Source organism: Orcinus orca, chromosome 4, assembly GCF_937001465.1.
Source record: "Orcinus orca chromosome 4, mOrcOrc1.1, whole genome shotgun sequence".
Classification (NCBI taxonomy): domain Eukaryota; kingdom Metazoa; phylum Chordata; class Mammalia; order Artiodactyla; family Delphinidae; genus Orcinus; species Orcinus orca.
The window spans coordinates 129,297,323-129,311,603 of NC_064562.1; the positions used below are offsets into that span (position 1 = coordinate 129,297,323).

A 14,281-nucleotide genomic window follows, 5' to 3' on the forward strand; every position below is an offset into this window, starting at 1 on the left:
TAAATGTCCATCAACAGATGAATGGATAAAGAAGATATGGCACATATATACAGTGGAATATTACTCAGCCATAAAAAGAAAAGAAATTGAATTTTTTGTCGTGAGATGGATGGACCTAGAGTCTGTCATACAGAGTGAAGTAAGTCAGAAAGAGGAAAACAAATACTGTATGCTAACACATATATATGGAATCTAAGAAAAAAAGAAGAAAAAACAGTCCTGAAGTACCTAGGGGTAAGACGGGATTAAAGACACAGACCTACTAGAGCATGGACTTGAGGATATGGGGAGGGGGAATGGTAAGCTGTGACAAAGTGAGAGAGTGGCGTGGACATATATACACTACCAAATGTAAAATAGATAGCTAGTGGGAAGCAGCTGCATAGCACAGGGAGATCAGCTCGGTGGTTTGTGACCACCTAGAGGGGTGGGATAGGGAGGGTGGGAAGGAGGGAGTCGCAAGAGGGAAGAGATATGGGACATATGTATATGTATAACTGATTCACTTTGTTATATAGCAGAAACTAACACACCATTGTAAAGCAATTATACTCCAATAAAGATGTTAAAAAAATGATAGATATCAGTCCTTTCATTTTTCAAAGCCAAGTGATAAATATATAATAGTAAAGATGTCTTCTGTCTAAACAAATTGTCCATAACTATAGTTAAAGCTGAGTAATTTTTTATTAAATCAAAATAGTTGGAAAGTCCTCCTTTATTCTCCAATTCAAAACATGATTCATTTAGAGATATGCAGAGATGGGTAATAGCTCTTCTTGGGTACATATTTTGCAACTAGACTTTTAACTTTTATTATATCAATAGGACAGTTATATGAAAATACTTTAATAAGGACATACATTTGAAATATCTATAGTCTTTTTAGAGACTATCAGCAAGACACTGCATGAAAAAATATTCACGAGCTTTCATTTAAAATAGTCTATGTCCAGCTTAAAAAAAAAAAAAGATGATAGAGTTCAGACATCTGGAATGGTGCTGTGAGGAGCTCCGTGGTCCCTTTTCCAGCAAAACAACCATACCTGGTAGAAATTATTTTTTAAACATGCCAAGTATTTTAAATCTCTGGAAAATGAACCAAGAAGATACAGCAAAGAAATATTTATTCAAGAAATCTACTAAGATTGGTAAGAACAGTGAAAGTGTGTAGCATTTGAGCCATGGCCCACCCCTTTCCCCACTTGCTCTAGTTTAAAGTGGCAAAATCCCTACCCACGTTGGGTGCAGCCAAGAACACAGGGGGTACCTCTCCTCCTCAAGGTAGCCACACTCGTACAGCAGAAACTGTACCCCAGATGCAGACCAAGAATACTGGAACCATGATTTGTCCTGGCTCCAGCTCAATTATAGGGTGCTAGTTCTAAGCCAGGAGAGGCAAGCTGAGAGGACCAGAGGCTACTATCTCAACCAAGCACCCTGATCATAAATCTGGGTATCACTCTGTGAGAAGGGGCCATCATCTCCACCCTCAGCTCTGGAGCATTGGTGTAGAGATTTTGCCCAGGGTAGGAGGCACACCATAAGAAGAGAGAGTTCCTAAGTTCTCTCGAAGGGAACTGACTTTTTTTGGGACAGAGAGTTAAGAAGTTCAAACCTAAGATCACTCTTGAAAACAAATGATGATTTTGATAATAAGCAATTAAGAGGAGGTTGTTTTCATTTTAATTAAGATTAACAGCAAGCTGATAATAGACCAAACAAAAGTTTACTAGACAGAATCGGGGAAAGAGACAGCTCGGGTTGCTCCTGGAGTCATAAAAAGCCTCATATACTGGCTTCAAAGACTACTGTGAAAAGGCCCACATTTCAGCGGTTCAGACTATGGCACAATTTGCATCCTAGGGCATTGTCAAAAACAATAAAGCATATTGTTGGTAATTACTGTAGGTTCTTATCTAGCTAACTTTTATACCTGGCTAGCTGTCTACCACAGGCAGACAGCTTAATAGAGACATCAGGAAGAGATGTAAAAGCAACCTTACTAAAAATACTGTTATGACAGAGTGACTGTGCTGCCTCTGAGGAGTAGCATTCAGGCTACACACTACAAGGGAAAGAGTCTTCACTTCAATTTCCCAATCATATACTAAACAAGTAAACTGATGAGTAAATAACAATAACAACAACAAAACCCTGGAGATGGGAGGAGGGAATCAATATCAAGAGTGCTACAAACATTATTTAAAATGTCCAGTTTTAAGCAGAAAATTACAAGATATGCAAAGAAACTGGAAGGGTGACCTATAGACAGGACAATAAAGTAAGCAATGCAAACTGTCTTTAAAGGGCCCAGATGCCAGACTTAGTAGACAAAGATTTCAAATGTATTCTAAGACTGAAACAAACCATACTTCCAGACATAAAGGAATATATGATAACAGTGACTCATCAAATAGATCATATCAATAAAAAGACAGAAATTATTAAAAAAGAATCTAGTGGAAATCCTGCAATTGAAAAGTACAATTACTAAAATGAAAAATTTATTAGAGAGGTTCAACAGTACATTAGAGCTGGCAGAAGAAATATCCCATGAACTTAAAGATAGATCTATAGAGATTATGCAGTCTGAAGAACTGAGAGGAAAAAAGTAAGAAAATTCAGTAGAATCTCAGAGAAATGTAGGACACTGTTAAGTGCATCAGTATATTTGGTTATTACCTTAGCACCACAACCAGACAAAGATATCATAATAAAAGAAAACTACAGATGAATATCCTTATGAACATAGATGCAAAACCCTCAACAAAACACTAGCAGTTAAATTCAACAACATATGAAAAGCATTATACACCATGGTCAATGGGATTTATCACACACACATAAGGTTGGTTTAACGTCTAAAAATCAATTAATGTAATATACTATAACAATAAAAAAAGAAAAAAACATAATCAACTGGATAGACACCAAAAAAAAAATCATGTGACAAATCCAACAGCCTTTTATGATAAAAATACTCAACTGAGTAGGAATAGACAGAAAATTCAACTTGATAATGAGTATCTATAAAAAGCCCACAATTAAGATCATGCTTAATGGTGAAGGACTGGATGCTTCCCTCCTAAGATCAGGAATAAGACAAGGATATTTGGTCTTACCATTTCTATTCAACATTATATTCCAGGTTCTAGTCAGGGAAATTAAACAATAAAATGAAATAAACTGTATACAAACTGGAGAAGAAGTAAAACTATCTTTATTTACATATAACATGATCTTGCATATAGACTATCCTGAGGAATCCATTAAAAAAACCTCTAGAACTAATGAGTGAGTACAGCAAATTTGAAGGTTACAAGGTCCATATACAAAAATCAATTGTACTTCTATGCATAAAAATGAACAATGTGAAAATGAAATTAATAAAAATTTCCATTTACAATAGCATTAAAAAGAATACAATACTTAGGATTATTTTTAATAAAAGCAGTGTAAAACATAGACCCTGAAAATTATAAAATATTGTTGGAAGAAATTAAAGACCACCTAAATAAATGAAAAAACAGCCCATGTTTATGTATCAGAAGAGCTAATGTTGTTAAGATGACAATATTTCCCAAATTGATCTGTGGATTCAATGCTATCCTTATCCAAATTCCAGCCGGCCATTGTGCAGAAATTGATAAGCTGATCCTACAATTCATATGGTAATTTCAAAGAACTTCAAAGAGCCAAGACAATCTGCATGTTGTGAGTTGCCCTCTAGAGTGGCCCACATGGTGAGGAACTGAGGGTGGACCCAGGCAACAACTGAGGAGAAACTCAGGTCCATAGTCTTACAATCCATGAGGAACTGAATCTTGTCAACAACCATGTGAGTGAACTTCAGAGCTGGTCCACCCTCTAGTTGAGCCTTGAAATGACTGCTGCCCCAGCTGACACCTTGGTTGAAGTCTTTTAAGAGATTCTGAACTGCAGGATCCAGTTAAGTCATATTCAACTTTCTGACCTACACAAACTGTTAGATATCAGTGTGTGTTGTTTTAAGTTGTTAAGTCTTGGGCTAATTTGTTATGAAGCAATAGATGACAAATACACTCAATTACCAAAGTATTTTACATGGATATTTGTACCACAAGGGTGTGTATTCTGAAGGATCCCTCAAGAACTCATGCAATTGCTGAAAATATTTCAAACTTTTCTTTGCCTGGATGCTTTGCTTCTTTATATTTTATCTAAGTCCATGTTCATGTAAATGTCCACTCTGCTGAGTGTACAGACTGCCTTATACATCACTGAACCTCCAAAATATACTATTTGCTCCATAGTAAACTTTCATCAAATCAATATTTGTTCACAGTTTTACTTTTGATTAAATATTATTACCTTCTCTACATTTCCTACCATTGAAATACGTTATTAGTTGTAATTATCAGGGTTTTTTGACATCTGGTATTTGATGTACAGCATAAGGCTACACACTGCATCATTTAGTAAACATAGAGGCTTAGCAGCTATTGAAAGGCAGCTCTCCCTCTGTTTTATTTCATTGTGCCATTAATTCCACTATCATACTCCTTTGTTTTTTAATTGAAATCTCTACATAGCTGATTTAGTGTGCAGGTCATTACGACACAAAGATTGTTCATAGTTGCTCTATTTTTTTTTTTTTTTTTTTTTACGGTACGTGGGCCTCTCACTGCTGTGGCCTCTCCCGTTTCGGAGCACAGACTCCGGACACGCAGGCTCAGCGGCCATGGCTCACGGGCCCAGCCGCTCCGCGGCATGTGGGATCTTCCCGGACCGGGGCACGAACCCGTATCCCCTGCATCGGCAGGCGGACTCTCAACCACCGCGCCACCAGGGAAGCCCCATAGTTGCTCTTTGAACAGTTTGGGTTTCTATGAGAACAATTTAAATGTCAGAATTTTTCATATCAGGGATATTGTGCTTATTATGAAAAAAATTATATAGAGTTCATAAATACGTGTAGTGTTTTAAAAGCAGATTTAAAAACCTGTGCCTTTATTTCAAGAATCCTTTACTTATTTACTTATGAATAAGGCTTCCAAATGTTTGATAAAATGTCAAAAAAAACCTGACAGCATTTTTGAAAAGTTACCACTGAACACGGAAAGTGCTCTTTTTCCCTTTGGGATATTTTTGGTCTGCTACTATTAGTGAACTGAAAAGCTCCACTCATTTCGAAATTTTAATGAATCTATATACAAAACTTATAACAACAAACCACCATTTCTTACTTTTCCCCCACAAATCTATTGTGAAAAAAAAAAATTCAGGTTTATGCTACAGGCATTCTCTCTGTGTTTGAGAAGGAGATGTGGGTTAAGCCAGGAATGATTTTTGGTAGCTTTTTCATCAAGCATTTTAATATTAGTCGATTATTCTTATTCTCCTTAGCCTTAATTTTTCTGTGGTCATCTTTTTTTTTTTGCAGTACGCGGGCCTCTCACTGTTGTGGCCTCTCCCGTTGCACAGCACAGGCTCCGGATGCACAGGCTCAGCGGCCATGGCCCACGGGCCCAGCCGCTCCGTGGCATGTGGGATCTTCCCGGACTGGGGCACGAACCCATGTCCCCTGCATCGGCAGGCGGATTCTCAATGACTGTGCCACCAGGGAAGCCCTCTGTTGTCATCTTTGAAGTGTTGTTTTTATTTAGTGACAATAAAAAGTCACTAAAATAAAACTAATCATACTAACAGTATGATTTAGTAAAAAAAAAAAAAAAAAGGATCAAAATTATTTCCCCCTACCCTACTGCCATACAAGTATAGTGTCTTGCAATGACCATATCTGGGTTGCCTGTGCTAATCATTAGATTAACACCTTCTATAAAAACATACACATGCATGCACACTCATGGCATATATGTTCATGGATTAAACATACATACATATATATATATATGCACACTCACACTGCATACACATGTGCTCATGGATTAAACACAGACATACACGTAACTGCCCATACATACAAACATTCACACTGCATACACAGTGTGCATGGATTAAGAAATAATGATGCTGTACAGTAATAATCGTTCTTCTGACATAATGAAATAGTAAAGAAACAGCCTTGCAATATGTTTGTCTCATGACCTTTAGACATATTACAACAGAAAATAAACTCTATCCAGAGAGAATGGAGAAATTCTACAAATGGAACCATTCAATTGATTAACAGTTTTTGAAATATCAGTATGAAGCTACTAATATGTTATTTGAATCATTTTTGTAAATGTTGTGAGAACAACTGTGCCTTTCACTGATAGTCCCTCTACCAGACAAGGTCATATCAAGGAATAGGGAGGAAAGTCAGGATGAAAGAAAAAAGAGATTTAAACACTTTTGATTTTTTTCAGTATAAATTGGTCATTTAGTTTGAAAATCTCTTCCCATAATTGCTTCGACTGCAGCTAGATGAGTATTTCAAGATGTCCATTCCAAATTTGTGGACTGATGTCAATGATCAAAGAATTTTGGAATTGGAATTGATCAGTGGATTATCTGGCCCAGTGCTTTTGGTTGGCAGATGAGTTGATTTAAATTAATTATCTAAAAACTCTGTAGTTTAGAGTGAAAAAAGGAATCATTACCATCTCAGGGGAGGAAACCGAGGCATAAAGATATTAAATGCGTTGCCAGCTGTATTAGAACTTGTTACTAGCTGTCAGGGATAAAATTTAGCCTGCTAATATAGTGCTTTCCACTACCCTATCCCATCTTGATACTGTTGAGGGTTTTGAAGTGTCATCTGGGCATGGAAAGATAATAATTTAATAAGAAAGAAATACATTTCCTGGCTCTTTGAACAACACACATATTGCCATCCTAGGTTTACAGTTAAAGGTGGGGTTCTGAATGTCACCGCTTGAAGAATCTTGAGAAGTTTTATTGAGCTCAACACCAGAAGGAAAAGGACAATGTCATTTCACTATGTGTGTTTAACGGACTTCACTTTAGTTATCATATTTTGATTATGCAACATATAATATTTTTCTTACAAAGTATATTTATAGGCTTCAATCTAGTTTCTAGCCACCAACTAAACAAATGTAATTGTTCTGAATGGACTCTAAATAGCTTTCAACATTTCATTACAAAGCAATTACATCTGAGTCTTTCCCAGTGCTCTCAGCATGGCTTTAAAAAAAAATTACACAAACAGGTGAAATCAACCATTATGAAATATAACCTACATGCCTAAAAAGCAAGCCTTCAGAGTGGGAATGAGGTGGGGTGGGGGAGGTTTAAGCCAAAAGATAAACACAGTCTATTTTCAAGGTAACTGCACTGAGAGAATTCAGCATGCTTACTCAAGGTAAGTTTATTTTTTTGAAAAAGGAATATTTACTTAATTTTCCAACATTATGAAGCAGTACAAAATTTTTAGACATTCCCCAAAAGTGAGTGAGGATCAAACTTTTATGAATCCATATTTTGAAAAATATTTGGCTTTTGTAAAGTAAGACAACTGCATAATTGTCTGGATTTAGAAATATCATAATTGATTAATTAACACACATTGAATACTTATTGTATTCCAGGCACTGCTCTAAGCACATTATACATTTCCTCAAAACAGTTGTATGAGGTAGTTGTCATGATTATTTTCATTTTTACAGATGGGGAAACTGAGACACAGAGTCTAAGTAATTTTTGTTCAAGATCAAGCAGCCATTGATGGAAGGTCAGGATTCAAACACAGGAAATCTGGCGATTGAGTTAATGATCTTAACTGCTTTTTATACTCCCACACTTACTAGTAAGGATCCTATGTGCAGATTTGACACAGTCCTGGAGCTTTAGAGATGGAAAGAGGGGTGAGCCATTAACATAATAGCTAGGCATAACATTATTAAATATCATTGTACTCATATGGCCTTGGGTCTACGCCTCCCAATTTGGCTTTTAAAAAATTAAACATATCAGCAATCATACAGTGCAAATGAACTGTTTATTTTAAATGAAAACTTGAAGACAGAGATTTTAACTGGGGCCCAGGGTCTTTGGGGAATTCACATACCCCTTGTGACCAACTGCCACACTGTGTGAAGATGTGAGAATATGCATCTGAGTATTTTTCTGGGGAAAATATTTCTTTCATTAGATTGTTAAAAGGATACATGATTTACTTGATATCCAGCACAGGGGTGGACAGACTTTCTCGGTAAAGGTCCAGATAGTTAATACTTTGGGCTCTGTGGGACATATAATCTCTTTTGCAACTACCCAACTCTGCTGTTGCAGTGAAAAAGCAGCTGCAGACAATGCATAAAGAGAAGAGTTGTGGTACTGTTCCAATAACACTTTATTTATGGACATTGAAATTTGAATTTTATATAATTTTTATGTCACAGAATATTACTGTCTTTGTTTTTCATTTTAAGACGTAATTTAGAGAACCCCAAACAAAACTATCTTCGTTCAGGAACAATAAAAAGCAATCAGCAGGCCAGATCTGACCCATAGGCCACAGTTTGCCAACTGCTAGTCCAGAACAGTGGTTCTCAAAGTGCAGTCCCAGCAGCAAGGGTATCCTCTGAGAATTTGTTGGAAACCCAAATTCTCAGGCCTCTTGGACAATCTACTAAACCAGAAACTCCAGGAGTGGGCCTAGCATCTGTGTCTTAAAAAGTCTTCTAGGTGAAAAAGTTACATGCTAAAGTTTGAGAAGCACTGATCTAGAGCCATTGTTCTAATGATTCAATTTATCCGTCTATTTATTCACCCTTGCAACAAATACTTTTTGAGACGGCAATTATCATGTACTAGAAATACAATGGAGAAAGTACTATTTTCCCTCTTCATAGAATAACCCTTCCATAAATCAGGAGATGGTAACTCTCTGTCAACGACCAATTTTTCTGAAATACATTTTACAGCACATCATGACCCAATACAAATACACACACGTGCCTGAAACGAAATAATACAAAGCAATGTGTACCCTTAATGCTTGTGATGCACTCTGGTATCTTCTGTTTCATTCTATATATTTCTATTAGATTAAATCCAATAAATTGATTTTACAATATATCACAACTCATAGTTTGAAAAATTCTGCAATAAAATGTGCTCACCAGTGCAAATTCCTTGTTGAGAATCATCTGCTCCACTAAAGATGACTCATTGTGGAAGAGATGGGGCTGCATGTGGCTCCACATGTGAGGAAACCACCAGAACTCATCCACAGAATGAAGTAAAAGGTCATCTCCTTCATCCTCCTCTTCAGTCCCTGTACAGCATATAAAATGGCTTAAGTGAAAATTCTATATTAGCTAAAGGTTATGCTTGTCATATTTTTGTTATTCTTCTTGCTCCTGATACATAAATCTGATTTTGTGTTGTTCTAATAAAAGAGAAATGACCATACCCTAAATTACATCAGAGGCAATGCGGGTTGGGGGGGGGGGTAAGTGCAGATAGTTGTTTAGATTTAGAATTTAGGGGAATTTTATCACTGACATTGTTTAGAATAGCTAGCATATGGTGGTAATAAAAAAAAGACCGAGTATTAGTCAATTTATTTTTGTTTTAAATTCATTAACTCTTAATTCTCTCCTTTGTTGCATACATAGGGGAAGCGTAGTCAAAGGTGATTATTCTTTTTACTCTTAAAAATATTTCTGCATATGTCTAATATTGAGCTGAAAAATCTTTAAATTTAATTGATGAAGTTTGTTGATTTTTTTCTGAATATAAAATAATATGTGCTTACTGAAGAAATGTGAGAAGGATAGACAAGTGATACATAAAAACAAAAAACCAAACCAAACAAAAAAACATCTTCCAGAACTAACCCAGTGGAAACGTTTCGGTATCTTTCATTAAATCCTTTTCTACTTATTTTTTTAAAAGTTGAAGTCTTACTGTATAAATACATTTGTGTCCTTACATTTTAAACTTACCATTATGAACAAACATTTCTCATTTTGATATAAATATTTTATAAAATGTAAACAATAAATCTATTAACACAATAGAAACTTGACTTGGGAATTTAAAACTAACATTAATTTCTCATCCTCTATTAGGAAAATTTGCTAACAATGCCCAACGCATACAAAAAAGTATTTGTCATGCCACAAGTGAAAAAAATTAAAGAAAGGAAGGAAAAACAACATCAGCAACTTAGTTCCAAGGAAATTCACTATGTTGCAGGCTATCCAAAAATATTTTCACTGTATGAATTCATAGTTTTTGTACAATTTTACAACATTCAGCCCAATTTTAAAATATTCTGAATCAATAGTATACGAATTGATTCCTATGTGCTCTCTAGATACTTAACCAAATAAGTAAAGTAACAAATCCTGGCTTACAGTGTGAGGTATATTTATTTGGATTATTTTTTTTTTAAATTGGAGTATGTTTTATAGGTGATTTTATATCCTTTACTTAGATAAATATTAAGGAAAAATTTTAAAAGACTCTTCTTTAAATATTCCATTTGAGTGCCCTATAGTAAAGATTGCATGAATCATGAAGTAGTGCCATGAAATGGTTAAAGCATACATTTGTTAAAGTATACATTTGGCTATGTGATCTTGTATAAGTTAACTTCTTTGAGTCTTGGTTTCCTGGTTTAAAAATGGGGAAATGAATATCTATCTCACAGGCTCTTGTGAAGAGTCAAGGAGATCAATCTATTAAAGCAGTTAACATTGTGAATTGCAGATAGTTAGCATTCATAAACATTAGGATCAGTTTCTTCTTAAAAATAGTATCTACTGGTTTATACCTGTGGCGTTCTAAATTTACATGTTTCCACACATTATGAAAAATGTTGCCTGCCTATATTATTAAATTCTTGAAGTCAGAGACTGGATCCCTTTAATAGGCATTGTATCATGCCACTTCCCCAGGAGAGTAAATAAGGGAATAATTTAATTCAGTCTTAATATATATAGTCAGTGAATTTTAGAGCCTTCATATGTCTGCTTAAGTGCATGTCAATTTCTGTGTGTATTTATGTATATGCAACATTCTTGGTATATATTCCATAATCCATAATTCTCAAAAGGTGTAAGGACCACTAAGTTTAGTTAGTATTTTGGCAGTTACTGCTATAACAGTTGCTACTATATAAATATATAAAAGGTAAAGAAACAGGACTTCTGAATGTGATAAAGTTCTATGAATTAGATAAGCAGACAAAAATTCTACTGTTAGTAATATAGACTTACAATTCATTGGCTTTTGTTAATATATTGAGAATTTCAAATATTGAAATCCAAATGAAGAGAAGTTTGTCACTTCCTCAGATGGATTTTAAGTATGAAGTATTTATGCCATAGACCAAGTGTCTCTCATGGTCATAATTTAGCAGACTAAGGCACAGATTAGAAAGGGCTACTTTATGTCACATGAGATGAATGAATTGATCGTTCTCCCACAGTCCTGTTGTGCTTTGAATATACAATGTTTGAGAAATGCTTCCATTCACTTTAAACTCCATAGATTGTTATTGGAAGCGGCAGGAAGCACATAATGCATACTTGACCAAGAAAGAGGTCAATTACTCATTTAAAGAAAATTTTGCCAACTATTGATATAAACAGATGTATAATTGATCCTAAAATCTTGGTGATTTTTATACCAGAGAGTGTGTTAATTTATAAGTACTCCCCACAAGGTTAACAGTGATATTTAAAACCTCTTTTTTTACTCCTAGGATTAATTCCCTATCAGCCTTTCTCTTATTTTATACAGGTCATATAATTCAAAGCCACATAAGCCTAGCTCATGACACTAGAAATTGCTTAATGAAAAATGTGATCTCAAGTCATGCTGAGGGACCAAAGAAGAATTTCAAATATTTTCAAATATAGCTAAATTAAAATATTAAACTTTTGACTCCTTGTATACACTTATTTTTATACCTAATTTATGATTAAATTACACTTGAGAATAAAATTTACAGTTCATACATGACTATATTTAGCACAAGTTCTAGTACATTAAGGTGTCTATGTTCAAACTGAGCCTTTCACTTCTAACCTGATCTAGATTCAAATCTACATCATTGTTAATTAAAAATATGGTATTTTTTGTTTTCATTTAAATGTTATATCATTTTGCTTTACTGATTCCCAGAGGATAAAAGTATTTTAATTCAGAAGTAAAATATTTATGCACTCATTTCTTTGTTTCCGCTCTTGGAGGATCTGTGTTATGAGATAATAGTGTGCTTCTAGAAGTTTTTAAATCTGCCAAAATAAGAATAATTTTAGCAAGATTTGGGCCATAGGTTAGTTTCCATAAGGCACAGTTGTGACATTAAAATCAGATACATAAATAAATGCAATACATCGTATCAAAGAGAAAAACCCTATAACCATCCTGATAGATGCAGAAAAAGTACTGGAGAAATTCAACAACCATGCACATATATACACACACACACACACACACACACATATATATATATATATATATATGTTTTTTTTTTTTTTTTTCGGTACGCGGGCCTCTCACTGTTGTGGCCTCTCCCGTTGCGGAGCACAGGCTCCGGACGCGCAGGCTCAGCGGCCATGGCTCACGGGCCCAGCCGCTCCGCGGCATGTGGGATCTTCCCGGACTAGGGCACGAACCAGTGTCCCCTGCATCGGCAGGCGGACTCTCAACCACTGCGCCACCAGGGAAGCCCTTTGCACATATATTTTTAAAGTTCCTCAGCAAACTAGGAGTAGATGGAACTTCCTCAACCCAATAAAAAGCATCTACAGCAAAAAATCTACAGCTGTTATATTTAATGCCAAACTAAATGTTTTCCACCTAATACTGGGGACAAGGCAAGGATGTGTGATCTCATCACTTTCATTCAGTGTTGTAATGGAGATCCTTGCCAACTCAATAAAAAGATAATAAAAGGCCTACAGATGTGAAAGGAAAAAGTAAAACTTACTTTATTCGCAGATGACATGATTGTACATATTGAAAATCCTAAAGAATCTACAATAAAAACTATTATAACTAATAGGTGAATATAGGAAGACTACAAGATTAGTATTTAAAGAACCATTTGCTATTCTGTATACTAGGACAGTGAACAATTACAAAATAAAAGTACAAAACGCCATTCACAATAGTATCAAAAAACATAAAATACCCATAAATTTAAGAAAAATGTCTAAGACCGCTACAATAAAAACTACCTTATTATTTCTGAGACAAAATTTTAAAGCCCTAAATAAATAGAGAGATATGAGAGTTCATGGATCAGAAGACTCAATTTTGTGGCTAGATCAATTTTCCCTGAATTATCTATGGATTCAGATTCTAAAATAAATCTATAGATTCATAATCTTAGGAAGCTTTTTAAAAGAAATTGATGGATATTTTAAAAACTTATAGTGCTATAAAGCAAAGGACCTAGAATAGGTGCTGAAAACTAGAAATAGAAGCTAAAACTATAAAACTTCTACATGTATTATAGATCTCACAATACATCGTTATCATCTTTGTTTTAAACTGTATGTTAAGTTTTGAAGAAATTTAAAAATGAAATAAATTCTTTTGTATTTACTCGTAAAAAAAATCAGATACATACAATTCCATTGTCTGCATTATCAATTTTGTACAAATGTTTGTCTTATATTTGCTATTATATATGAAATATTGTAATTCCTCAAAAGCAAGAAGAGGTGTCTAATTTTCTTTGTACACTGTACCTGGCACAGTTCCCTATAAGTGGGTATAGAATAAACTCATTTTAAATAGCAAACTAAATTAAAAGAATCATTTGATGATGAAAATTGATTACAAGCTATCTGCATTTCCAAAACTGGAAAATAAAGCCTGGGGAATAATTCAATATTTTAAAATAATATTTGATTTTTAAAAATGCTTTAGGGCTTCCCTGGTAGCGCAGTGGTTGAGAGTCCGCCTGCCGATGCAGGGGACACGGGTTCGTGCCCCGGTCCGGGAAGATCCCTCATGCCGTGGAGTGGCTGGGCCCGTGAGCCATGGCCGCTGGGCCTGCGCATACGGAGCCTGTGCTCTGCAATGGGAGAGGCCACAACAGTGAGAGGGCTGTGTATAGCAAAAAAAAACAAACCCAAAACTTTAAAAAGTAATAATAATAATAGACACTTACATAGCATGACATGCTATGCACTGTTCTAGACAAGAGAGATATTATTATTCCCATTTTGGAGATGTGGAAATTGAGGTACAGAAAAGGTGATCTGTTTATGTTCACATAGCTAGCGAAATGTCAGAGACTAGATTTAAACAAAAGCAGGCCATTTCCAATGTCGAGTCTTTGAGCCAATATATTATACAG

The 14,281-nt window shown here is 35.1% G+C and overlaps 1 protein-coding gene across 1 annotated transcript in view; it reads right to left on the bottom strand.

The window, feature by feature from the left end:
* LOC101270501 (N-deacetylase and N-sulfotransferase 4) overlaps positions 1–14,281 on the bottom strand; it is a 251,015-nt gene that overhangs the window by 138,438 nt on the left and 98,296 nt on the right. The window contains exon 3 of the mRNA XM_049708891.1: positions 9,075–9,229. Coding sequence (XP_049564848.1) covers positions 9,075–9,229 — 155 coding nt within the window. The remainder of the gene's footprint in view (positions 1–9,074; positions 9,230–14,281) is intronic.